At 40.5% G+C, this 27,267-nt stretch overlaps 1 protein-coding gene across 2 annotated transcripts; it reads left to right on the top strand.

Moving 5' to 3' along the window:
- The first annotated feature begins 13,608 nt into the window (after window positions 1–13,608).
- On the top strand, window positions 13,609–22,256 carry RFK (riboflavin kinase). 2 transcript variants are annotated; one of them, XM_050759626.1, is made up of 4 exons: window positions 13,609–13,998; window positions 16,127–16,278; window positions 19,123–19,225; window positions 20,247–21,473. In XM_050759626.1, the coding sequence occupies exons 1-4, from the start codon at window positions 13,977–13,979 to the stop codon at window positions 20,375–20,377; spliced, it is 408 nt and encodes a 135-aa protein (XP_050615583.1). In that variant the 5' UTR covers window positions 13,609–13,976; the 3' UTR covers window positions 20,378–21,473. The 2 variants fall into 2 exon arrangements, with proteins under 2 accessions (XP_050615583.1, XP_050615582.1); XM_050759625.1 differs by lacking the exon at window positions 13,609–13,998 and adding an exon at window positions 14,138–14,576 and having other exon boundaries at window positions 20,247–22,256.
- The last annotated feature ends 5,011 nt before the right edge of the window (window positions 22,257–27,267 follow it).

Here is a 27,267-nt window from a genome sequence, read left to right as displayed (position 1 = left end):
AGGCTAATTCCTTAAAGACACATTTGCCAAAACTCACACAGAAGAAATATACATTCTGAATAAGTCTGTATTTATTAAAGAAATTGAATCAATTATAACCTTCGAAAACAAAAAACATCAGGCCCAGATAAATTCACCAGTGAATTCTTCTGAATATTTAAGAAATAAATTGTATTCACTTTCTACAATCTCTTTCAGAAAATAGAAGTAGAGAGGCCAGGCGTGGTGGCCCACACCTGTAATCCCAGTACTTTTGAGACTGAGGTGGGTGGATCACTTCAGGTCAGGAGTTTAAGAGCAGCCTGGCCAACATGGTGAAACCACATCTCTGCTAAAAATTACAAAAATTAGCCGGGTGTCGTGGCATATGCCTCTAATCCCAGCTACTTGGGAGGCTGAGGCAGGAGAATCAACCTGGGAGGCAGAGACTGTAGTGAGCCGAGAGAGCACCACTCAACACTCTAGCCTGGGTGACACAGCGAGACTCCGTCGTAAAAAAAAAAAAAAAAAAAAAAAAAAAAAAAAGAAAGAAAGAAGAAAAGAAAATAGGAGCAGACGAAATGGTTTCCAACTCATTCTATGAGGCCAGCATTATCCTAATACCAAAATCAAAGATATTTCAAGAAAACTACAGACCAGTATCTCTCATGAACATAGATGCAAAAATTCTCAATATTAGCAAGTTAAATCCAACAATGTGTAAAAAGATTCTTTGAACTGAAGCTGCAAGAAAAAAAATTATATACATGACCAAGGAAATTTATTCCCAGTATGTAAGCCTGGTTCAACATTTGAAAATTAATGATTTAATAATTCATCATTTCAACAGACTAAAAAAGAAAAAACGTGATCATATTAATAGATGCAGAACAATTATTTGACAAAAACAATACCCATTCATGACAAAAACTCAGGAAATAAGGAATAAAGGGGAACTTTTTCAATAGAATAAAGAACGTTTACAAAAATACCCCACAGCTAATGATGAAAAATTAGAAGCTTTCCCAGAGCAGGAGCAAGTCAAAGATTTCCCCTCTTACTACTCCCTATCAAAATCATACTTGGAAGTTCTAACTAATGCAGTAAGAAAAGAAATAGAAATAAAAGGTATGCAGATTGAGAAGGAAGAAATAAAGCTGTCTTTGTTTGCAGATGACATGAACGTTTATGTGGAAAATCCGTAAGAATCAACCACTACAACAAAAAATTCCTGGAACTAATAAGTAAGTATAGCAAGGTTGCAGGATACAAGATTAATATACAAAATTTGATTCCTTTCTGGTATATCAGCAATTAACCAGTGGAATTAGAAATTTAAAACATAATATGAATACCATTTATATTAACACCCCAAAATATGGAATACTTAAGTATCAATCTAACAAAATACGTGCAAGATCTATATGAGAAAAACTACAAAACTCTGATGAAATAAAGAAGAGCTAAAGAAATGAAGAGGTATTCCATGTTCAAGGATTGGAAGATTCAATATTGTTAAGATGCCCATTCTTCTCAATGCAATCTATAGATTCAACACAATACCAACCAAATTCCCAGCAAGTTATTTTGTGATACTGACAAACTGATTCTTAAGTTTATATGGAGACACAAAAGACCCAGAATAGCCAACATAATCATGCATGAGTGTTAGTCAGAGGACTGACACTACCTGACTTCAGGATTTACCATAAAGCTACAGGATTTACTATGAAGTAATCAAGACTTAGTAGTGTTGATGAAAGAGTGGACAAACAGATCAATGGAACAGAACAGAGCAGCAGATATAGACTCAAATAAATATAGTGAATTGATCTTTCACAAAGGAGCAAAGGAGAAAATGGACAAGAGTCTGTTCAAGAAATGCTGCGGGAACAACTGTACATCTACATGCAGGAGAAAAAAAAAGAATGTAGACATAGACCTTGTACTCATCCCCAAAATTAGTTCAAAATGAGAAAAATAACTATTATAATATACAAACGCTATTTTAGAAATTTGAAGTGTAAATACAGTGCAGTACAGTGTGGCAATAGAGAATACTGACCCAGAAACTAAAAAAAAAAAAAAAAAGGAACTCAAAATGGATCATTTTGTAAAATGCAAAACTATACAATTCCTAGAAGATAACACAGGAGAAAATCTAGATGACCTTGTGCATGGGAATGACTTTTTATTTTATTTTTTTGAGATGGCGTCTCGCTCTGCTGCCCAGGCTGAAGTGCAGAGGCACAATCTCAGCTCACTGCAACCTCTGCCTTTGGGGTTCAAATGATTCTGGCACCTCGGCCTCCTGAGTAGCTGGAATTACAGGTGTGTGCCACCATGCCCAGCTAATTATTGTATTTTTAATAGAAACTGGATTTTGCCATGTTGGTCAGGCTGGTCTTGAACTCCTGGTCTCAAGTGATTCACCCAGCTCAGCCACCCAGAGTGCTGGGGTTACAGGCATGAGTCACTGTGCCTGGCCAGAACTCTTAAAACTCAACAAGAAGAAAGTGAACAACATGATGATTTTTTCTTTTTTTCAGATGGAGTCTTGCTCTGTTGCCCAGGCTGGAGCAAAGTGGTACAATCTTGGCTCACCGCAACCTCTGCCTCCTGAGTTCAAGCAATTCTCCTGCCTCAGCCTCCTGAGTAGCTGAGACTACAGGTGCACACCACCACGCCTGGCTAATTTTTGTATTTTTAGTAGAGAAAGAGTTTCACCATATTGAACAGGCTGGTCTTGAACTGCTGACCTTGTGACTCTCCCGCCTTGGCCTCCCAAAATGCTGGGATTACAGCCTTGAGCCACCGCGCCTGGCCGATTTGTTCTTTTTTCTTTTTCATTTTTTCTTTTCTTTTCTTTCTTTCTTTCCTTTTTTTTCTTTCTTTATTTTATTTATTTTTTTTTTGAGACAGGGTCTTGCTCTGTTGCTTAGGCTGGAGTGCAGTGGCACAATCATAGCTCACTGTAGCCTTGATCTCCCAGGCTCAAGTGATCTTTCTACCTCAGCTTCCCAAGTAGCTGGAACTACAGGCATGCATCACCCATGCCCAGCTAATTTAAAAAATTTTTTTTGTAGATATAACGTCTCACTATGTTGCCCAGGCTGTCTTGAACTCCTGGGCTTAAGCAGTCCTCTCACCTTGGCCTCCCAAAGTGCTGGGATGAGCCACTGCAACTGGTCTGATGTTTTTAAATGAGCAAAAGACCTGAACAGACACTTCACCAAAGATGATATACAGACGGCAAATAAGCATATGAAAAGATGCTCCACATGATATGTCATCAGAGAAATGCAAATTACTACTATAGGCCTATTGGAAGGTCCCAAATCCAGAACACTAACGACACCAAATGCTGGCAAGGATGTGCAGCAACAGGAGCTCTCCTTCATTGCTGGTGGAAATGCAAAATGGTGTAGTCATTTTGTTATACAGTTTGGCAGTTTCCTATAAAACTAAAGATACTCTTACCATATGATCCAGCAATTGTATTCTTTGGTATTTACCCAAATTAGTTGAAAACTTATATTCACACAAGCACCTGCAGATTGATGTTTAGAGCAGCTATATTCAGAATTGCCAAAACTTGGAAGCAATCAAGACGTCCTTGAATAGGAAAATAGACTGTGATACATACAGACAATGGAATATTATTCTATACTAAAAGTAAATGAGCCATCAAGCCATGAAGATGTGGAGGAACCTTGACTGCATATTTTTAAGTGAAAGAAGGCAGTCTGAAAATGGTACATCCTTTATAATTCCAATTATATGTGACTGTGGAAAGAGCAAAACTATGAAGACAGTAAAAAGATCAGTGGTTGTCAAGGATTAGGGGTGAGGGAGGGATGAATAAGCAAAGCACAGAGGATTTTTAAGGCAGTGAAAATACTTTGTATGATATGATAATGTTGGATACAGGTTAGTATTCCTTTGTCCAAACCCATAGAATGTGTAACTCCAAGAGTGAACTCTCATGTAAATTACAGACTTGGGGTGATAATGCGTCAATGTAGGTATATCAGTTGTAACGTATACATTCTAGTGCCTAGTGCAGGATGTCTATAGTGAGGGAGGCTGTGTGTGTGTGTGTGTTGAAGGTCAGGAAGTATATGGGAACTTTCTGTACTTCTCAATTTTTCTGTGAACCTAAAGCTGCTTTTTAAAAAAAGTCTATTTAAAGGAAAAAAGTATTGGCAAAACAGAGCTCACTAGCTGGTTTGACTATTTTTGTAGAACAAACCACCTCAAAATTTGATGACTTGGGTTGGGTCTGGTGGCTCATGCCTGTAATCTCAGCACTTTGGGAGACTGAGGGGGGTGGATAATCTGAGGCCAGGAGTTCGAGACCAGCCTGCTCAACATGGTAAAATCCCATCTCTAGAAAAATATACAAAAATTAGCCAGGTGTGGTGGTGTGTGCCTGTGATCCCAGCTACTCTGGAGGCTGAGGCAAGAGAATCTTGAACCTGGAAGGTGGAGATTGCAGAGAGCTGAGGTCGCGCCACTGCTCTCCAGCCTGGGCCACAGAACAAGACCCTGTTTAAAAAAAAAAAAAAAAAAAAACCCCAAACAATAACAACAACCAAAAAAAACTGATGACTTAAAATAATCTGTTATTTCAAATTATTTTCTGGTTTGCCTGGGGCTCACCTGCGTGGTATTTCTTCCGGGAGCTCATTTGAGACTGAAATGTCCAGGATACTTCAGGCCTCTCTTCATATCTCTTTCTCTAGAAGGGTAGCTGGACTTATATCATGCCCAGCTTCTAACAGAGAGCGTTCAAAGCCTATCACAGAGTTGCTGCAGATCTCTGTAAGTACACCTCTGAAGTTACACGACATCACTTCTGTCAAATTTTATTGGTCAAATTTCACAATCAGGTCAGTTTTAATGGGGAGAGGAAATGGGCTTCCCCCTCTCAATAAAAGGAGTGAAAAAGTATTTGCGAGCATTTTTAATTTACCCTACTATTTTTTATTCAACTGGTAATAATTTTCCAATCTATACCACCCCCCCATGATACACTTTTGTTTTTCATCTTCTAAATATATAGTCCATGCTGACGGCCCGGCAGATTAGACCAATTTTCTATGTAACTGTATTATTTTATATATTGGACAGAAAAAATTTCTAAAATTAAAAAAAGTTCCTAAAATGTTATATCGCCATTGTGAGAAAAAAGGAGGAAAACACCAGTAATTTTGAAGACAAACTGAAATAATTAAATATGTAATTACTGTTGGTAACACCTATATTTTTGCCATGGCGGTCACATGCCAAAGGTATCATGAATTTGAGAGAACACAAGTCAGACACCTGTCATGGACACTAAAGAATGGTTAATTTCACAATCAGTAAATCGTGCCTTAAAAGGGGTATTATTCTGAACAGAGGTGAAAGTTCATCTCCAGAATCTCAGACGTATTTACTCATTATTATGAAAACAGTCCAGTGTTAGAAAGTTTTTCTTCTCTCTCGTCCCAGAAATTTTTAGCATCTTTATCTCCTATACCATCATTGCACCAAATGTATAATAAAAAACATTTTTTTAAATGGGAAAGAAGTCTGAATTCTTCTATCTATAATTCTAGGTGCTCTTCTCCTCCTTTTTCTCTTTCTCCATTTTATTATTCTATAGTGAAATATATATATATTCAGAGGAAGCACCAAAAAACATTAACTTTCCAAATTAAGACAGTCTTTTTATCTTTTGTGATTGAGGAAGAAGGTAGAATACAACAGCCATGCTTCACCAAAGAACCAAATCCAAGCACATGAAGCAATGAGCAAGCCAAACATTTCTGAGTACAGAATCCTCCCGTGTCTAGCACAGGGCCTGATGAACCTCATTCCCTAACTTTCATTTTCCATTTGCAGTTCTTACTTCACGTGTCACCGCAGTTCTAGGTTCATGTCAGTAAAAAGCAAAATTGTAATATGCCACCTTGTGGATGCATGAGGAATGAAATTCTCGTAGTGCTTTTGATTTTGGTGGTGAGAACTTAACATTGTATTTGCATAGTTTTTCCCCCGTAATACAAGCAATTTTTGCTCATTGCAAAAACAAAAAACAAAAATAAAAAATCCATACGGGAAATACACAAGGAACAGTAGGTATTCAAATATTTATGGAGTATAGATTTTTAAAAATTAGTAATCATCACACCCTTGATTTGGACTGGACCCTATTAAAGCAGCCAGTGAATGAATAGATGAAGGAAGGAATACCTTTCTCTAAAACATTTGATATTTTAGGTAAGCTCTTGGTTTTCAGGCTTGACCTGACATTAGAATCTAATTTTCCAGAGATATTTTTAATGTCTCATGTGGGTAGAAGTTGACAAAATTTGGTTTACATTCCATACAAGTATAAGAATTATTTATTAGTACTATTGACAACTTTCCATTTCCATATGTGTGGTATATTTATTAAACAATCCGGGCTGGGCATGGTGGCTCACGCCTGTAATCCCAGCACTTTGGGAGGCCCAGACTGGCAGATCACGAGGTCAGGAGTTCGAGACCAGCCTGGCCAACATGGTGAAACCCTGTCTCTACTAAAAATACCAAAATCAGCCTGGCGTGGTGGCACATGCCTGTAATAATGCCAGCTACTCAGGATGCTGATGCAGGAGAATCGCTTGAACCCAGGAGGTAGAGGTTGTAGTGAGCTGAGATCATGCCATTGCACTCTAGCCTGGGCAACAGAGTGAGACTCTGTCTCAAAAAAAAAAAAAAAAAAAAAAAAAAAAAAAAATCAGCCAAATAAACATTTCATTATGGGTTATTATGAATAGCTGCATATAGCAGACAGACCTGATCACTTAACTCTTCCAGAAAAGGTGATCTTAGGTCCATTGTCAAAAGGATGGATGGTTTCTCAGCATTTTGTAGACTGCCTGTCTTCTTTTGGGTTTAGCAGATCATACGTTCAGTCTGCTTTTTTGGTGCAAAATAACAATGTTAGACCAGATGAGTAATTTACAATCTGTGTTGCTACAAAAGGTTCTAAATATTCAAAGCACATTTCATTTAAAAATGTCTTTTATGAATTTAGTTTTCAAAACGTTATTTTAAAATACGTTTTCTGAATTTAATATGATAAAATAGTACAAACAGTGATAAGAACCAAATTTGGATGTCGTTGAGAGTGTTGAAGGAAAACCAGATGTGTTAACCAAAAAACATGTCTCTTTGACATAAAATGTTTTAAGCTAAGAGCAAGTGGGAGGAAGCAGATATACGAAAGCTCTCTGCCCTTCCTCTTTTTACCTAGTGGCAGGACACAGATTTACAAAGACAAAGGTGCCCTTCTTCCCCCTCTACCTGGAAGGACAAAAGTTAACCACTGAAGATAACTTTAGCCCTCATCTGGCTGGAGATGGCACAAGAGGAATCTACATTAATAAGCGTTGCTAAGTGGACTTCATCTACCATTATTTTGCCTTCCCACAATTTGCCACCTCTAGAGATTCAAAGTTCTTTTCCTCTGTCTTGTACTAAATTTAGAAATTTAGTGTGTTTTTTGATCGTTTGTTTGTTTGAGACAGGCTCTTACTCTGTCACCTAGGCTGGAGTGCAGTGGCATGATCATGGCTCACTGCAGCCTCGACCTCCTGGGCTCAAGGGATCCTCTGGCCTCAGCCTCCCACAGTGCTGGGATTATAGCAGTGAGTCACTGTGCTGGGCCTTAATGTTCTTTATTGAAGTTTATATAAGCTAGAGGTCTGAGTCACCTCTTTGAGAATTATTCATTCCCTGGGCATCTCCTGTATACATATAAAATATACATGATAATAAATATTTGTTTTTGCTCTTACTTTGTTATTCTGTTTTTTGTTACGGGGGTCCCTTCTAAGAATGCGTTAGGGGTGAGGAAAAAATATTAGTTTTCTTTCTTTACACTGTAAACTTCATTAGTGTGTTCTTATTGAGTAAATATATACTATATGTAGTAAATTTTGTGAGTTTAAACCACAAATACATTTGTGGTTATAACACTTGTTTGTATGGCATGGCATTGTACACCTGTAGTTCCAGTTATGCAGGAAGCTGAGGCAGGCAGATGGCTTAATTCTAGGATTTCAAGGCTGTAGCGTGCGATGAGTTTGCCTGTGAATAGCCACTGCACTCTAGACTGGGCAACATAGCAAGATCCCATCTCTAAAATAAATATGTAAATACATAAATAAATAAAACATTATTTATTTTCTATATTGGGCTTTTATGTGGAATTTTACATGTCTGTTTTCCAAGGTAGAATTCTGAAGACACTTATACTCAGCCAAGCTTATTTGGACTGTAGTCTGGTTACAATGAATTTTCTATAACAGATCATCAGGTAATCATCATCATAATAGCCAATACAGAAGGCTTACTACACGTTACACACTGATTTAGTTGCTTCACATGCATTAAGTCTTAAATCTTTCAAATGCTTTATGAGGTGCTATGGTGATTATTCCTTTCTCACAGACAGGAAACTGGTGTAAGAGCCAGAGTCCCTCTTACCTACTACTAAGCTCTATCACCTCTCAGTAGAGTTCAGTAGTTCTGGCTTGTTTATTGCACATCCCTTTCTTGGAAATATCATCACAGGAATTCTCCCTAGCTAGACACTTTTCTTTCCTCTTCTCTGTTTAGTGGATTCACACATGCCCCAAGGCTCCAGCTTAAGTCCCACCTCTCTGGAAGGCATTGTCAAGCATACCTAACTCACAGGGTTCTCTTGCTCTCTGGTCTACTGGTAGCATTGTCTCATGCTAGGAAGTCTGTTTATACGAAGTCCAAAGAGTGAGTTAGAGGAACTGGAAAAGTTCCCTAGGGCTTCTGGGTAGAGATTTTAGAGGCAGGAGCTGTGGGGTGTGATAGGGAGAATCTGTGAACAATGGTTTAGTTTAGACTGATCCTAAGACAAGGGGAAGCACAACATGACTTTTAGTGTGATGTTATCAGATTGGCATTTGAAAGGTTATTGCAGCATGAAAAAGCGGTTGAGAGAAACTGGTGTCAAATCTAAGGCTGGGAGAATGGAGAGTTGGCTACACCTGTGCAGGTAAGAGGTCATGACTTGCATTCAGTGGGAAGAGGGGTAAAAATGGATTGGGAGAGACTTGGTAACTATTTAGGTGTGGAAGGTGTGAACCTTGATGTCAGACTCCAAGTTAGCAATTTTTAGATTAATTATTCAAAAACTAATAGACTCTACTATTTAGAGCAGTTTTAGGTTGGCAACTGCTGTTGCTGTATAGTTCTATGGGTTTCGATACATGCATAATGTCATATATTCATGAGGACAGTATCATGCAGAATAGTTTCACCGCCCTAAAAATCCCCTGTGCTTCACATTCATCCCTCCCTCCTACCTCCAACTTCCCCAAACCCTGGTAACCACTGATCTGTTTACTGTCTCCATAGTTTTGCCTTATCCAGAATGTAATATAATTGGAATCATGCAGTATGTAGCCTTTTCGGACCAGCTTCTTTCACTTAGTAATATGCAGTTACGTTTCCTCTATGTCTTTTTGTGGCTTGATAGCTCATTTCTTTTTAGTACAGAATAGTATGGCATTATATGAATACACAACAGTTTGTTTATCCATTCACCTATTGAAGGACGTCTCACCTGCTTCCACGTTTTGGCAATTCTGAATAAAGCTGCTATAAACATCCATGCGAAACAAAATAAAAATAAAATAAAATAGAAATAAAACATCCATTCATCTGTTCCATTTGCATTCAGTAGGAGTAGGAATAAAAATGGATTGGGGTAAAAACAAATAGGTTTTTGTGTGGACAAAAGTTTTCACCTCATTTGATTAAATATAAGTGAGCACAATTTCTGGATAATACAGTAAAAGTATGTTTAGTTTTATAAGAAACTGCCATACTGTCTTCCAAGGGGCGGTACCATTTTTGTATTCCCACCAACAATGAATGAAAGTTCCTGTTGCTCTGCATCGTTGCCAGCATTTGGTGGTGTCAGTGTTCTGAATGTTGGCCATTCTGATTGGTATATAGTAGTATCTCACTGTTGTTTTAATGTGTATTTCCCTCATGATATATGATGTTGAACATCTTTTCATATGCTTACTCAGATCTTCTGCTCATTTTTAAATTGAGTTGCTTATTTTCTTATTGCTGAATTTTAAGAATTCTTCAGATTCATTTTTTATTGCTTACTTAGAGTGGGTCATTTTTTATTGCTTACTTAGAGTGGGCCTTCTTTTCCTTCACAAGTTGCCAGTTCTACTTTCTCTTTAGTCTCATTTGTGATCCTTCTTTCTACAGAGACAACTTAAACCAGAGATGTGGAGTCTTTCCCTACAGGCAGATGAAAGGATGTGTAAGTGCAGTTCAGAGGGGGAAATAAAAAGCATATTTTAGAATACTTCCTTGGTTAAAAGCAGTTAAGTTTGGCAAAGATACAAAAATTTTTAACTCTAGATTTATGCTAGGTAGCATACTTTGGGAGTCAAATGAATAAGAAAAATAATAAAAATTATTTGAAGCATATTCTTTGGCCTCTGAAGCAAGGTGGAGGGGTCTGCTTTGATCAACAGATTAAATACTTGATGGGAGTTCTTAGAAGTACAATTCGGCCGGGCGCGGTGGCTCACGCCTGTAATCCCAGCACTTTGGGAGGCCGAGATGGGCGGATCACGAGGTCAGGAGATCGAGACTATCCTGGCTAACATGGTGAAACCCTATCTCTACTAAAAATACAAAAAAAAAAATTAGCCGAGCGCGGTGGCGGGCGCCTGTAGTCCCAGCTACTCCGGAGGCTGAGGCAGGAGAATGGCACGAACCCGGGAGGCGGAGCGTGCAGTGAGTCGAGATCACGCCACTGCACTCCAGCCTGGGCGACAGAGCGAGACTCCGTCTCGAAAAAAAAAAAAAAAAAAAAAAGAGAAGTACAATTCTTGGAGGGTTTATTCTTCAGAGGGGAGGAGCCATTGAATGATATTGAGCAGTGGTAGAAAATGATCAGAATTCTTCCTTCTTGGGAGGCCGAGGAAGGCGAATCACTTGAGGCCAGGAGTTGCAGAACAGCCTGGCCAACATGATGAAAACCTGTCTCTATTAAAAATGCAAAAATTAGCCGGGCGTGGTGGTGTACACCTGTAGTCTCAGCTACTCGGGAGGCTGCAGCAGGAGAATCGCTTGAGCCTGGGAGGTGGAGGTTGCGGTGAGCCGAGATCGCACCACTGCACTCCAGCCTGGGTGACAGAGTGAGACTCTGGCAAAAAACAAATAAATAAATAAATAATTTAAAAAATAATAATAATAATAATTCTTTCTTCTATATCCTATGTTGATTACACAGTAATTACCCATATGACTTGACATGTAAATGGTAGTTTTAAAGATTGGAGCCTGACTGTTCCATCTTAAACATTCTACAAGTCTCTCCTTATTTATTTATTTATTTTTGTTGAGAAGGAGTCTTGTTCTGTCACTCAGGCTGGAGTACAATGGAACAATCTTAGCTCACTGCAACCTCCGCCTCCTGGGTTCAAGAGATTCTTCCGCCCCAGCGTCTCGAGTAGCTGGGATTACAGGCGTTCACTGCCATGCCTGGCTAATTTTTGTATTTTTAGTAGAGACGGGGGTTTTGCCACGTGGGCCAGGCCGGTATTGAACTCCTGGCCTCAGGTGATCCCCCTGCCTCGGTCTCCCAAAGTGTTGGGATTACAGGCGAGATCCACTGCGCCCGGCCTATTTATTTATTTTTTAGTGATTGTGTCTCGCTTTGTCATTAGGCTGGAGTGCAGTGGTTCAATCACAGCTCACTGCTGCCTCAGATTCCGGGGCTCAGGCGATCCTCACTCCTCAGTTTCCCAAGTAGCTGGGGCTATAGGCACGAGCCACCACCACCTGGCTGAGACAGTCTCGCTGTGTCGCCCAGGCTGGAGTGCAATGGCGTGATCTCCAGCTCACTGCAACTGCCGCCAGGTTCAAGCGACTCTCGTGCCTCAGCCTCTGGTAAATCTAGGACCACAGGCGAGCGCCACCATTCCTGGCTAATTTTTGTATTTTTTGTAGAAACTGGGTTTCACCATGTTGCCCAGGCTGGTCTCCAACTCCTGAGCTCAAGTGATCCACTAGCCTCAGCCTCCCAAAGTGCTGGGATTACAGGCATGAGCCACTGTGCCAGACCCTGGCTGATTTTTAAAATTTTCTTTCTTACTTTCTCCTCTTCTTTTCTTTCTTCTTTCTTTTCTTTTTATTGTTTCTTTTCTTTTCTTTTTTCTCTTTTTCTTTCTTTCTTTTTTTTATTTAAAAATTTTCTGTATAGACGGAAGTCTCCCTATTTTGTCCAGGCTGGTCTTGAATTCCTCGGCTCAAGGAATCTGCTCGCCTTGGATCTCCCAAAGTGCTGGGATTACAGGTGTGAGCCACCACTCCCCGTCCTTTTTATACGTTTAGGTTAATGCTTTCCAACAAAGCTGATGAGAGGATTACACGAGACAGTGTGAAAAATCCTTAGCATTTTCTCTATTCTTAAAACCACCACTCCTCATTTACCTCCTATGACTCATTTAATTATTTTATCTCATTTAATTCTCATACCTTCTTGCAACCCAGGGCTTAGTGGAGTAAGACCCAGGGATGATTTATCAAGTTCTCACCTCCAGGCTTTTCTTATTTGGTATATCACTGCTGATGAAGTTAAAAATATGCCATTCTTGCATATTGACTACTTTGCATTAAAAGCACTTGAAAAACAGTAGATACAAAAAAATCATTCTGACCTCTTTTCTATTTCTTAGAAGCAGATGAAATTACCATGTGAAAGACATCCTCCCTATATTAGAAGGAATGCAACATTCTTATTAAGGACGGGAGTCAAGAGTGAGAGAATCCTGTACAGACCTTGCTAAAATAACTCTTAAGCGTCTCCAGATAATTTAATTGCTTTTCACAACTTGCTATTACTACTGTTACTACCGGTATTACTATTATCGTTATTCTCATTATTCTTTGTTTAGTTCCGTATAGATAAGTAACCAACCATAACTGCTTCTTTGGGTCCTTCTCCCCTTCCCTCCCCTTCCCTTTCCTTTTCTTCCCTTTCACTTTCCCTTCCCCTTTCCTTTCCCTTCCCTCCCTTCCTTCCTCTTCTCTAGTTCTTTGACTGTGTCACCCAGGCTGGAGTGCAGTGGCGTGATCATAGCTCACCGCAGCCTCGATCTCCTGGGCTCAGTCAATCCTCCCCCATCGGCCTCTCAAACTACCGGGAATACAGGCGTGAGCCACCGCGCCTGGCCTAGAACATAAATTTAATATCAGGTAAATATTAACAGAGATACATACATGTAAGGTAGAAAGAGACTACATGGTCTGGACAGAATTGTATACAAACGTATAGACCAAAAAAGAAAAAAACCAACTTCTCTGGATTCCATTGATTAAAAATTTTAAAAATAAATTTAAAAACTTCTTTGTCTTTGAGAGGTAAGAGGATGCACCTTCTTAATAACCTTGCACCCTGCTTTTCCTGTGAGTGAGCCCAGAGCTACTTTCCTAGGAGCGTGCGTGTTTACAGCTCCGAGGGTCTGAAGGCCTCTATTTGCATTGCAGTAGCGGGACGGCCTGTTATCCGGCTTGTGAAGTTGTCAAGGAGACAGCCTGGAGGGGACAGTCACCGCCCATCTCGGTAACTGGGGTTATCAGCGTCACAGACAGGGACTGCTCCCCTGGAGCTTACATTCGAATATATTAGTAACTCCAGAACGTGGTCAATGGTCCCGGAGGAGGACGACCACTTCCGGTAGGGCGGCCAGGAAAAGCCTCTGTGAAGAGGCGATCTTTGAGCTGAATTTTGGAGCTTTAATAAATACTTAAAGGGCGAAAGGAACGAGTGATGCCTGACGTTCAATCCAGCGGTTGCCAAGAAACTAAAGAGCGTCTCGCTTTGGCTTCCGGATTGTTATGAAGAGGAGGAAGGAGAAAAAAACAAAACAAAACAGAATTGTTCGAGAATGGTGCTTTCGCAGCTCGCAGGTTGAAAACCGGGTTTCCACATTAGTTCCCATTGCCTGAGGGTGAAACGAAACCCGGGATATTGACCTTGGGCGCCGCGGGGCGCGGCAGCGGCGGGCGGGCGGGGCTCTTGGTGGGGGCGGGGCTACGGAAGCCGAGCGGGCTCGGGGAGTTGGGCTGAGGAAGCGAGCGCACGCCGGCAGCGCGGAGGCCGGCTTTGGGCGTCGGGCCGCCCCCTCCCCACACCCCGCCCACACCCGGCACTTACTTCGGCTGTCTCAGCTGCCAGCCAGCGGAGACGCAGCTTTTGAGTTGCCGGGCGGCATTTGTTGGGTCGGCGGCATCAGGGATCCGCCGCCGCGTGTGGTCGGCGTAGTGCGGCCCCTGCCGCGCCCCCGCGGCAGGCAGAGCTCACGCTTCTGCCCCCCGACTGGTCTGGGGTCTGCGCACCGCGTCGACGGCGGCTCCGCAGGACGCGCAGACCGGGCCGCAGCCCATGCCCCGAGCAGACTGCATTATGAGGCATCTGCCTTACTTCTGCCGGGGCCAAGTGGTGCGGGGCTTCGGCCGCGGCTCCAAGCAGCTGGGCATCCCCACAGGTGAGAGCAGGGCGGCCAGAGTCCCCCGGGCCGGGTCACGTGGGGAGCGGGGAGAGACTGCAGCCGGGGACTCGGGACTGGGTCATGGGGCCTCCGGACCGCGGGCAAAGGGGACATCCTTCCTTCCTCCTCCGGGATCCCCTTGTCTGCGGCGGAGGACCGTTGGCCAGGTTGAGGGAGCTGGTCCCTGCTTCTGGCTCCGAGCTCCGCGGGGACGGGGTTGAGGGGTGGTGAGAGTGGGAAGCCGGAGTTGAATCGCGGGATCCGTGGTTCACGCCTCTCTGGCCAGCCGAGGTACAGCTGGTCAAGCATGACGCTTGTCTTGTCCATTAGAGACGAATCGTGGGCCAGATCGGCTGAACTCGCAAACCGGCTCTTAGGTGGTTTTGTTTTTAATTTGTAATTATGTGGTGTCCAAATGATAACATAGGTAGTTGAATGAGAGTCAGCTAACCTTCTTGGTCGGTCTACCTTAATTTCAATAATTGAGACCTGACTGTAATTCATCCTTAGAAATACATGCCAGGGCTGCGTCTTGACTTATTAAGTCAGCCTTGAGCTTGTGTATTTCAAAAATAAGAAACGTTGGCCGGGCTTGGTGGCCAACGCCTATAATCCCAGCACTTTGGGAGGCCGAGGCGGGCGGATCATCTGAGGTCAGGAGTTCGAGATCAGCCTGGCCAACATGGTAAAAACCCGTCTCTACTAAAAATACAAACATTAGCCGGGCATGGTGGCGCGTGCCTGTCATCCCAGCTACTCTGGAACCTGAGGCAGGAGAATCGCTTGAATCCGGGAGAGGGAGGCAGCAGTGAGGTGAGATCGTGCCACTGCCCTCCAGCCCTGGGTGACAGAGTGAGACACCGTCTCAAAAAAAAAAAAAAAAAAAAAAAAAAAAAAGAAAAAAGAAACTTTTCAAGTGATTCAGTACCTGGTTAGGAAAGAACAGATCTGAAAAAAAATCCATCTACTCTGGTACTTGTTTTTTGCCTACTACTCAGAGTATGGCTTTTTTTGGAGAGCTTTATATACTTACCTGGTACTTTATTCATAACCTATCCACATAAATATGAGAGGGAAATCTGAGCCGGAAAATGTAAGGATGGGATTGATAATTATAGGCAAAGTTGTAGGAGTTTTGTGAATGTAATGATTTACATTAGCCTTGCATGTGATTTTTACAGATGTTTGTTTATTATTATTATTTTAAGACAGAGTCTGGCTCTGCCACTCAGGCTGGAGTGCAGTGGTGGTGCGATCATAGCTTATCGCAGCCTCCATCTGTGGGGCTCAACTGACCCTCCTGCCTCAGCCTCTCTGGTAGCTTAGACTATAGGTGCAGGCCACCTTGCCCAGCTAATTTTTAAATTTTTTAGTAGAGACAAGATCTCGCTATGTTACCCTGGCTGGTCTCAAACCCCTGAGCTCAACATGAGTCTCCTGCCTTGGCCTCTTAAAGTCCTAGAATTACAGGCATGAGCCATTGCACTCGGCTACAGACATTTAATACAAAATTTGTAAGACTCAAAATATTTTCTTCTGTTGTTTAGCTAATTTTCCTGAGCAAGTAGTAGATAATCTTCCAGCTGATATATCCACTGGCATTTACTATGGTTGGGCCAGTGTTGGAAGTGGAGATGTCCATAAGATGGTGGTGAGCATAGGATGGAACCCATATTACAAGAATACGAAGAAGTCTATGGTAAGCATTATATTTTGCTCTGTAACTGAAAATGGTATGATGACGTAGAGTAATATACTGCAGTATTCGTTGCAGAAATAGCTTATCAATGGTAATCACAGCATAGTTCAAATACTGGAATTTTGGGCAATCTCTGCCTTTTAATTGGAGAGTTTAACTCATTTACATTTAAAGTAATTTCTGATAAGGAGGGACATCTACTGTTTTGCTATTTGTTTTTACATGCCTTATAACTTTTATGTCCCTCATTTCCTCTATTACTGCCTTTTGTGGTAGTGTGCTTTTTTGTTTGTAGTGACATTTTAATTCCTTTCTCATTGCTTTCTGTGTATTTCTATAGATACTATCTTTGTGGTTACCATGGGGTTTATATTTAACATCCTGAAATTCTAAAAGTTTATACCAACTTAATTTCAATAGCATACAGAACTCACAAATTGCATCTTTTTTTTTTTTTTTTTTTTTTTTTTTTAAGATGGGGGCTCACTGTGTTGCCCAGACTGAAGTGCAGTGGCTGTTCACGGGCCAGGTTGTAGCACACTGTAACTTCAAACTCGTGGGCTCAAGTGATCTTACTCCTTCAGCCTCCAGAGAGCTGGAACTATGGGTGCATGCCACTGCCTGCATCCAGCTCAGATTACATCCTTATACATTGTGGTGCCAAATAACAAAGATTAATGATTGTTTTTTTTTATGCATTTATTTTTTAAATTATGTAGAAAATGAAGAGTGGAGTTACAAACCAAAATGATAATACTGACTTTGATAATTGCTGTCTATGAAAGACTCACTTTACCAAAGATAAAAATGATTTAAAAGCCTGTTTCATAAAATTGAGCTTGCCACAATTAATGCACTTCATTCACTGTTTACTTCATGCATCAATTACTTGGTCACCCTCTTAAGATAAAACAGGTTACTACGTGAATGGTGGATGGCGCTTATTGATACAGTCCCACAGTGGTGCTTTTCTTTTTCCTTTTTAAACCACCTGAGGGTATACTTTTCTGCCCTACTCTTTTTACAGGACCCCACAACTTCAGTGTTTTATCTGTTAGATTTGGCTGAATCTTTTGTCAGCTCAAATGTGTGGCAAAAACAAATTACAGTTAAGCTACATTTTGTTCTGTGTGGAGTTAATAGAAGTGAAGTGTGTCACTGCTGGAAAACTATAGAGCTAAATGCTGGCATAAGCAATAGTAATGACCCAGAACTACTTAACATTTTCCTGAGTATTTCAGTTATTTTTGAATATTAATGATTTGAAAATTATTTTTTGGAGACAAGGAAAACAATAGAAAGATCACAAAATACCATTCTATTGAATGAGGAAGGAAAAGAAGGGGAGGGGACCAATAGCCCATGACTAATTTGTCTTTAGCTACTCAGATAACAAAAATGTTATTATACAGCCAGTTAAGGAATGAATGCCTTTTGAGTGTTAGGAAAAATTGAATTTGAAACACAGGCGTACCTTACCAGCAGAAAATTGAACTTTTGCTTGCCTTTGCCAGTAACACACATCTATAAAGTGCCTGTGCCAGACCTTTGCCCTTTAAAAAGAAAAAAAAAATGTGTTATCTTACCTTAAATAAGTTCTTAGTAACATATCTAGGTTCACTTCCTTTGTTGGAACTGTGTATTATATTACAAATTGCTTTCATTGTGTGTTGCTTTTTTTTTTTTTTAACTCAATGGTGTGTTGAAGAACAGAGTTTTGTTTTGTTTTGTTTTTTCAGATAGGGTCTTGCTCTGCCACCCAGGCTGCAGTGTAATGGTGCAGTCTCAGCTCACTGCAGCCTCAACTTTCTGGGTTGAAGTGATCCTCCCATGACAGCCTCCCGAGTAGCTAGGAAGGACCACAGGCATGTGCCACCATGCCTGGCTATTTTAAATTTTTTTTTTATAGAGATGAGGTTTCTGCATGTTACCCAGACTGGTCTCAAACTTTTGGGCTCAAGCGATCCTCCTGCCTCAGCCTCCCAAAGTGCTGGGATTACAGGCGTGACCCGCTGCGCCTGACTGGTCTTACATATCTTAGTTTCTTTTTTATTATTCAAATGTTTACTGAAAAGAAAGAACACACGTCAGATATATTGGTTTATGGCCCCAAAGCCATGGTGTACTTTATGTATCTTCTAACTCAAACCGCCTCCTGCCCATTACACATGAGAAAACTGAGCCCCATGGAAGCTAGTTATACAGTTAACCAAGTGTGGGAACCCAGACTTTTGACTGTAAATCAGTGCTCTTAACCATGGTACTGCCCCGATGATTTAGCTGAACTAGCTTCTGAGGCACTTTCTACCTCATGCAGCATTTTGCTTTAATGTGCCCTGAACCCTTTTGCCACTTCACTCCCTGATCAGGAAGCTACATGGCTTTCCTGCCCCATCAATCCTCAGCTCTGCCACACTCTGAAGTTTCCATACGTGTTGTGTGTCAGAGGTGTGCAAATCCTGACCTTACAACTAGTTGTTTAGTAGTACCGTCTTTTAATACTTTGCTCATTCCCTCTTTGGTGTCCTGGTTTCTCACCTTGATAAGATATTTACCTTCTTGGATACATGTCAGTTTTTTTTTTGTTGTTTGTTTGTTTTTAAGTAATGGCAAATCATGCCAGACACTGCCACCTCACTCAGTTATGTTTATAAGATAGGGGCACAAACAGGAGTGCTGGGAAAATTTAGGAAAAACTGCACTTAGATTTTAAGCTAAATCTTTAAAAGTTTAAGGAGTGTTGATTGTTTCATTTAAATTAACTCACCATAAATATGAAGATATATTTCAGATTTCAGTACACTGTAGTCTGATAGCACTCTTTCTGACATGTCTTGACTATAGGAAACACATATCATGCATACCTTCAAAGAAGACTTCTATGGGGAAATCCTCAATGTCGCCATTGTTGGCTACCTGAGACCAGAAAAGAACTTTGATTCTTTAGGTAAGTTCTTATTTTGATCTTCTTAAATATTACTACTGCTACCACAGGTACCTCTACCACTACTACCAGTAATAATGATGGCAGGACAGATAATATTTGAGCATTTAATATATGCCAGGCACCGTTTCAAGTGCTTTACATGAATTTATCTTCTTTCACCTGTGAGGGATTATTTTGCCTATTTGTCAGATGAGGAAATGGCACAGAGAGATGAGGTAACATTCTCAAAGTCACATAGTAAATAACGGAGCCTAGCTTCGAACCTAGCAGGCTGGCTGCTTCTCTCCAGCAGTATGAAGTTAATGAAGTCTTTCAAAATGCGTGAAGTTTGAGATATAATAAATCAGAGAACATTTGAAACAAATGTTATCAGGTATGTATTAGTGCAGTGTGATGGTTTTAACTCTGTTATAAAGTTTCTTTTACAAGTGTAAATACCAACCAAAAAGAATAGTGAATGCTTTTTTCCTCCATTTGATATTTGCGGTGTACATTTATGCCTGTGCCTTTCTCTTAAATTGTAAGATTAGGGACATACCTTTTTTTTTTTTTTTGAGACAGAGTTTTGCTCTTTGTTGCCCAGGCTGGAGTGCAGTGGCCCCTCTCACTGCAGCCTCCACCTCCCAGGTGCAAGTGATTCTCCTGTCTCAGACTCCTGAGTAGCTGGGATTACAGGCGCCCACCGCCACACCTCGCTAATTTTTGTATTTTTAGTAGAGACAGGTTTCACCATGTTGGCCAGGCTGGTCTTGAACACCTGACCACCTCAGGTGATCTGCCCGCCTCAGCCTCCCAAAGTACTAGGATTACAGGCGTGAGCCACTGTGTCTGGCCTAGGGACGTATCTTTTGTGTACCATTGACTTAGGCCTGGAAGGAGTGATGGAACGAACATTTATTGGGTATCTACCCTGTGCCAGAGATACTGCCAGCCTGTGAGTTTTTAGGAGAGACTAAACAGGAGTAGTAAAGAGTATGTTAACGGGTTTTCATAATTTTTACCTGGTATATTCTCTCTGCAGAGTCACTTATTTCAGCAATTCAAGGTGATATTGAAGAAGCTAAGAAACAACTAGATTTACCAGAACATTTGAAAGTCAAAGAAGACAATTTCTTCCAGGTTTCTAAAAGCAAAATAATGAATGGCCACTGATGAAAAATCATATTTATTCATTCACTGTTTTCTAGTGTTTCTGTGTTTATTACTGTCCAGCCTCGTCTTGGTTATATACTAAAAATCAAACACTTTGCTACAGTTGTGAATTAGTTTGAACAGTACAACGTAGTTACCATATCATGCTTCAACTGTTAAATTAAGGCCATCATGTCATAGCACGAAAAAGATTCAGTTAAAAATCAAGATTTAAAGAATATATATTGATTAAAATGTACCACTAGAAAGGTATTACATGTGTATAAGTATGGGTAAAAAGGCAAGTCACTAGTTTGAGATGAAAATTAAAATTTTCATGGTAAAATACCAGCATATATGTACTTGTATAATGTGTACTTCTAAACAGAGAAGGCTTATAAAAGTAAATGCATTAAGGCCAAGTGCAGTGGCTCACACCTGTAATCAATCCGAGCACTTTGGGAGGCTGAGGTGGGAGGATTGCTTGAGCTCATGAGTTCAAGACCAGTCTGGGCAACATAGTGAGACTCCATCTCTATAATAAAAAAAAAGGAAATGCATTAAATAGAAGGTTGATAGTTTATCATAAACCTGTGAGAAAGAAACTCAGACTTTGTATTTTGGTATTTTGGGCATTAATACATTACAAACATGAAGATGTTTATAAAATTTTGTTGTAGTCATTTTCTTTGCAGTCACATTGTACCACCTTCATTATTGTATAGAGCTGCTTCAGTTCTGAGTCCTCTGGACTTCCCCTGCCTATCTGTTTTTTGTTGCCGTTGAAGACAGTAAAATAAGTGTTTTCAAATCGATATGTCTCCTTTTTGCTGGATAATGTTTCTTCTTTTTAACAGTAAATATTCTTGTTTTTCAGCATTTTTCTTTTGTTCTTTTTTCCTTTTTTAGGAAAAACAAAACAACAGACTTCATGCTTAGGTTTTTTCTAGATTTAAGTGAACACATTTACACGTATCAATTTCTTAAAGAACACAAAATGTTTCCCCCACCCCCAGCAAAACTATTTAAGAGCCAAACTATGAAATAGTTATAAAATTATTTTTAATATTTAAGGCTTTGAAATTAATTATATTCCAAGGCAAATCTAAACGGGTGTAGTTGTATATGCACGATGTAATTTAATGCTAGTCTAAAGAGTACTTACAGCTTGAGGGAAGAGCATAAAGTTTTAGTTTAATAGCCTTCATACTGTGGATTTTTCCTCCTACTAACTAATATGTGGGAAATTCAGATTACAGATTGCATCATTGTTCAACAGTACATTGCATCATTGTTCACTGTAGCAACAGATTTGGTGGTGATGGGGGAGGATAGAGGTAGAAGCAGATAGAAGGTAATGTTAAAGTTAATTTATTATGAATCATTTTCCCCTAATCTGCATAAATGAATTAGAACTGATTTTAATAAAAATACTTTATTTTGTATAAAAAGTATTCAGAAAAACATCTAAAGCTGTTGGAGAAGAGGGACTCATATAAATACAGTTGGATTGTGTTTGCTTTTTATTTCTTTATAAAAATATGTCAACAGTTTTTAATTTTAGAAATCTTATACTTGAAAGAAGCCTCAATCGTCAGTGGCTTTATGAAGTAAAGTTAAAAACAAACGTGGGAAATGTGAAAATATTTGTGTTTGTGTTGTCTGACTAGCTTGCTGCTGAATGCTCTCTTTAGGTGTGTGAAAGTTCTTTGATATGTTATTGTCCCTTTATATCTGGTTAAATAGCCATTGCTTTTGAGAATCGGATAGTGTGTTGTCGAGGGGTTGTGTCTATATTTTTCAAAAGCTTTTATGTTATGTGTTATAAGAAGTTACAGTAGTACCATTTTGATTAGTCTGAATGTTTTCAGGCCTTGAAATAAATTTTGACTAAGTGATATTTTTTCTTTCCCTGTGTCATCTTGAGTCATTTACTTTATGTATTTCGAATTCATTGACTGATTGCTACTCTAAGTGTGTTAAGTTGCCTGAAGAGCAAGATATAGGTGGCAGCTGTAGTTCTACAACAAAGGGCCTTGCCTTCAGGATCCCCTGTGTTTTATGTCTGCAACACAGTGACTGAGGTTTATTTGGAGAGCATTCACAGGGCATCGCTACTAAAGTCCACTTCCTGAGGGTAAGGGTTCCCGTTACATTTTGGAGTTAGAAGAGCCAGAACAGTATAGATAGGTCTGGGTTCCCTTGCATAACTCGTGCCCCAAAACAGAGTTCTGTAACCTTCTTGTCTTTTGCTACCAACCCCATAAGCAGCAACCTGGAACTCAACGTGCCTTTCTCTGTTGCATGCTGGTACTCTTTGAACACCCATCCCCAGAACTCCCATCTTCCTCAACTATGGAGGCTTACAAGCCTGCAGTTTGATTGGGAGATGGAAGTGGAAGTCCGGACTTCAGAGATGGAGCCAAGAAACAAAACTATTCTGCCAAAAAAGATGCCATTATAAACAAACTTAGCAGAAACAAATTGTAGAATAAGCTCTACAGAGATGGCAGATCCAGGGTTATCAGATACAGAATTTGAAATGACTGTTTAATATGTATAATGAAATAAAAGAGTAACAAAAATGGTAAAATGGCAAGGTGTATAAAATTGGGCAGCTGGGTGCTGTGGCATGTGCCTATAATCCTAGCTATTTGAGAGGCTGAAGCAGGAGGATTACTTGAGGCCAGAAATTGAAGGCTGTAGTGTGCTGTTACGGGCACTTGTGTCTAGCCACGGCACTCCAGCCTGGGCAACATAGTAAGATCCTGTCTCTATTAAAATTTAAAGTAAAGTAAAAATTGGGCAGATAATTGAGAATTGTCCAAAATAGAATATATAGTTATAAAGAAAAATTGAAATTAAAAATTCGATGCATAGGTTAAATATATATTAAACAAGAGAATTGGTAAACTATGAGACTTAAGTCTATGACTGTGCTATCAGCTCCAAATTCACCATTGATACTCTGATGTGGCTGTGACTCGACATTTCTTTGACAATTGGCTGCCTTTTAGGTCAGATGATAAATGGAATTTGAACCCCAGCTTGTCATTTCTCAGGCAGCTCAGTAAGTCCCTGGACCTGCCCTGTGCTTATTTTGCTTGTTCCCATGTGTATATTTGAGATAGACATACTTGACTATTGTCAGAATTTCCACTTAGGTTCCCTGACCATTACAAGTGCCAAGTAGAAGCCGGGATAGTAAACCACAACAATGCTACATCTCCAGGAAAATTGGAGAGGTCATCATCAAAAATCCTGAAAGATGAGCTGCGTGTGGTGGTGTGGGCCTATGGTTCCAGCTATTTGGTCAACTGAGGTGGGAGAATAGCTTGAGCTCAGGAGTTCGAGACTGCGGTATAGTCTAATCATGTCCATGAATAGCCACTGCACTCCAGTTTGTACAACATACGGAGACCCTGTCTCCAAAAAAAAAAAAAAAAAAAAAAAAAAAATGCAGGAAGTTTGAGGATAGAGGCCGCTATTATATCTGTTTAGCCTGCACAGAAATTTGCTAAATCTTGGAGAATGACTATTATCAGCTAATCAAGTGATGATTCCAACCGCAGCTATTGTCTACGATATATAAAAGCATCAGCAAATTTCTAAGGACTGCTATAAAGAACATACTGAACACAATGCAATGGAGAAATCAATTAGGCATAAAAATACAAAAATGTCACAATGTAAAGCTATTTTGTAATAAATGATAATATGTGACACAAACATTTGGAGAATGCGGGTAACACTTAAAAGATTTATAGTTTTAAATGCTATTAGACAAGATGGAAGATGAGTCATGATCTAAGCTTTCATCTCAAAAAGCTAGAAAAAGAACAGTAAAACCAGACACCTCGCAAAAATACGTATGTATATAAATTTCAAGAACAGGCAAAAGTCATCTACAGCTGTCCCCAACCCCAGACCATGGATCTGTACCATGGCCATGGATTAGTACATTAGGAACTGGGCCATATAGCAGGAGGTAAGCTGCTGGCGAGTGAGCATTACCACCTGATCTGGTTAGGCTTTGTGTCCCCACCCAAATCTCATCTTGAATTACAATCCCCTAATCCCACCTGTCAAGGAAGAGACCAGGTGGAGGTGATTGAATCATGGGAAGGGGGGAACCACCAGCCATGTGGAACTGAGTCAATTAAATCTCTTTCCTTTATAAATTTCCCAGTCTCGAGCAGTTCTTTATAGCAGCGTGAGAACGGACTAATACAGCATCTGAGCTCCGCCTCCTGTCAGATCAGCGGGGGCATTAGATTCCCAGGAGCGCAAACCCTATCGTGAACTATGCATGCGAGGGATCTAGGTTGCTCGCTCCTTACAATAATCCAATGCAGTGGAAGAGTTTCATCTGGAAACCATCCCCACGACCCGTCCATGAAAAGATTGTCTTCCAGGAAACCGGTCCCTGGTACCCAAAAGGTTGGGGACCGCTGATCTACAGCAATAAAGATGAGGTTGATTCTCGAGGACAGGGTTGACAGGAGGATCATAAGGGTGTTGGGAGCTTCTGTTTTACTGTCCTATTTCTAGGTTGGGGCAATGGTTGCCTAGTGTGCTCCCTTAGAAAATTCATCAAGCTTTATCCTTGTATACAGACAAATAATGTTCTGTATAGGCCGGGCGCTGTGGCTCATACCTGTAATCCTAGCACTTTGGGAGGCCGAGGTGGGTGGATCACTTGAGGTCAGGAGTTTAAGACCAGCCTGGCCAACATGGTGAAACTCTCTCTCTACTAAAAATACAAAAATTAGCCAGGCGCGGTGGCTCACGCCTGTAATCCCAGCATTTTGGGAGGCCGAGGCGGGCGGATCACGAGGTCAAGAGATCGAGACCATCCTGGTTAACATGGTGAAACCCCCGTCTCTACTAAAAATACAAAAAAACAAAAAAAACAAAATTAGCTGGGTGCAGTGGCGGGCGCCTGTAGTCCCAACTACTCAGGAGGCTGAGGTGGGAGAATGGCGTGAACCCAGGCGGCGGAGGTTGCAGTGAGCCAAGATAGTGCCACTGCACTCCAGCCTGGGTGACAGAGTGAGACTCCCTCTCAAAATAAATAAATAAATAAGATAAAATAAAATAAAAATTAGCCGAGTGTGGTGGCAGGCATCTGTAATCTCAGCAACTGAAGAGGCTGATGTAGGGGAATTGAACCCAGCGGAGATGGTGCCACTGCACTCCAGCCTGGGTGACAGAGTGAGAGCCCATCTCAAAAAAAAAGTTCTGTATAGCTCAGGTATGACTATCATTTACATGGTCATAGAATTACAGCACTGAATTTTTATGTAACAAAATGTTGTGTGTATTAACTGGAGGAGGAGGAAATGGGAAGTATGCAGGGGTGGCAACAGAAGGGAGGGATCTGGAGACAAACTGCTCATCTTGCGTTAGTGAGAATGAGTAGATAGATGCCTTGCCTGGAAACAAGCAGCAATCTAAGCATCTCACAGAGTTAGGCAGATAGATCTTAAATAGCTGAAAGGTTTGAAGTTGGTTGCTTTTAGGAAATGGGAAGTGGGATGTGATGTTAATGACAGGTTAATGTTTCTTTTTCTTAATATAACTTGTAGAACAATTTGATTCTTCAAACTATATGCAGGTATATCTTGATGAAAAGAAAAATTAGCCTTTAAAAATTTAATTATGGGCCAGGCACAGTGGCTCACACATCTGTAATCCTAGTGCTTTGGGAGGCCGAGGCAGTGGATCACTTGAAGCCAGGAGTTCAGGACCAGCTTGGCCAACATGGCGAAACCACTGCCTCTACTAAAAATACAAAAATTAGCCAGGCATGGTGGTGCATGCTTGTAATCCCAGTTACTCAGGAGGCTGAGGCATGAGAATCGCTTGAATCTGGGAGGTAGAGGTTGCAGTGAGACAAGATCGTGCTACTGCACTCGAGCCTAGGTGACAGAGTATCAAAAAAAAAAAAAAAGTTATGTATTTCGAGAGTGTTCAGAAAGTTGGGAAACATGGGATGAACTTTTTTCTTTACATCTTCCATATTGTATATTCTTTTACTTAGTAGCAAAAGATCAAATGCTTTTTTAACCTCATTTATTTGTGGGCAGAACACTTAAAATCTACTCACTTAGCAACCAGGGTGAACTATTTTTTTTTTTTTTAAGATGGAGTCTTGCTGTGTTGCCCAGGCTGGAATGCAATGGCATAATCTTGGCTCACTGCAACCTCTGCCTCCCAGGTTCAAGCAATTCTCCTGCCTCAGCTTCTTGAATAGATGGAATTACAGGCACCTGCCACCACGCCTGTCTAATTTTTGTATTTTTAGTAGAGGCAGGGTTTCACCATGTTAGCCAGGCTGGTCTCAAACTCCTGACCTCAGGGGATCCGCCTGCCTTGGCCTCCAAAAGTGTTGGGATTACAGGCGTGAGCCACCATGCTCAGCCAACTTATTTTTAAACAGGATATTGTATTTGCAAATTTCATGCCCAGTATGTTTTCATTCGGTTTTTAGACATCTTTTCAGGTAAAGTACTTCTAAATTTAATGAGCCCAACTATTAATGTGGAAAAACCCCACAAACATACTCTATAGAGCATTTCTTTACTTGCATCAATAAATCCTTATAGAGCGTTTCATCAATAAATACTGTAAATGCCATATGTGTCTAGTGGCCACTGTATTAGACAAAACAACTATGACGGTCTATAAAGTCTGGAAACAGAGGAGATAGTAATTGTATTTTTTTTTCATTTAACAATTGGACTCTTACTTTAATTTTGAGCAGCTTCATCTGAAAATGTATTGAGCTAACAATGTTTCAGGTAAACTAATGTTTTAACTAACATTCTGACTAAAACTTTTTTTTTTAATCTAAAGAAGAAGAGAAACGCCGTCCATAGTGTTTCTCTATCTTGATTGCAGGAAGCTTA

This window comes from Macaca thibetana, chromosome 15, assembly GCF_024542745.1.
Source record: "Macaca thibetana thibetana isolate TM-01 chromosome 15, ASM2454274v1, whole genome shotgun sequence".
Taxonomy (NCBI): Eukaryota; Metazoa; Chordata; class Mammalia; order Primates; family Cercopithecidae; genus Macaca; species Macaca thibetana.
This window is presented reverse-complemented; position numbering and strand designations above follow the sequence as displayed.

Excerpts from the sequence above, each read along its gene's own strand:
- RFK (XM_050759625.1), top strand. The coding sequence starts at position 14,474 with ATGCCCCGAGCAGACTGCATTATGAGGCATCTGCCTTACTTCTGCCGG. Across the intron at positions 14,577-16,126 it reads GCAGCTGGGCATCCCCACAG|CTAATTTTCCTGAGCAAGTA; the intron begins GTGAGAGCAGGG and ends TCTGTTGTTTAG. Across the intron at positions 19,226-20,246 it reads AAAGAACTTTGATTCTTTAG|AGTCACTTATTTCAGCAATT; the intron begins GTAAGTTCTTAT and ends TTCTCTCTGCAG.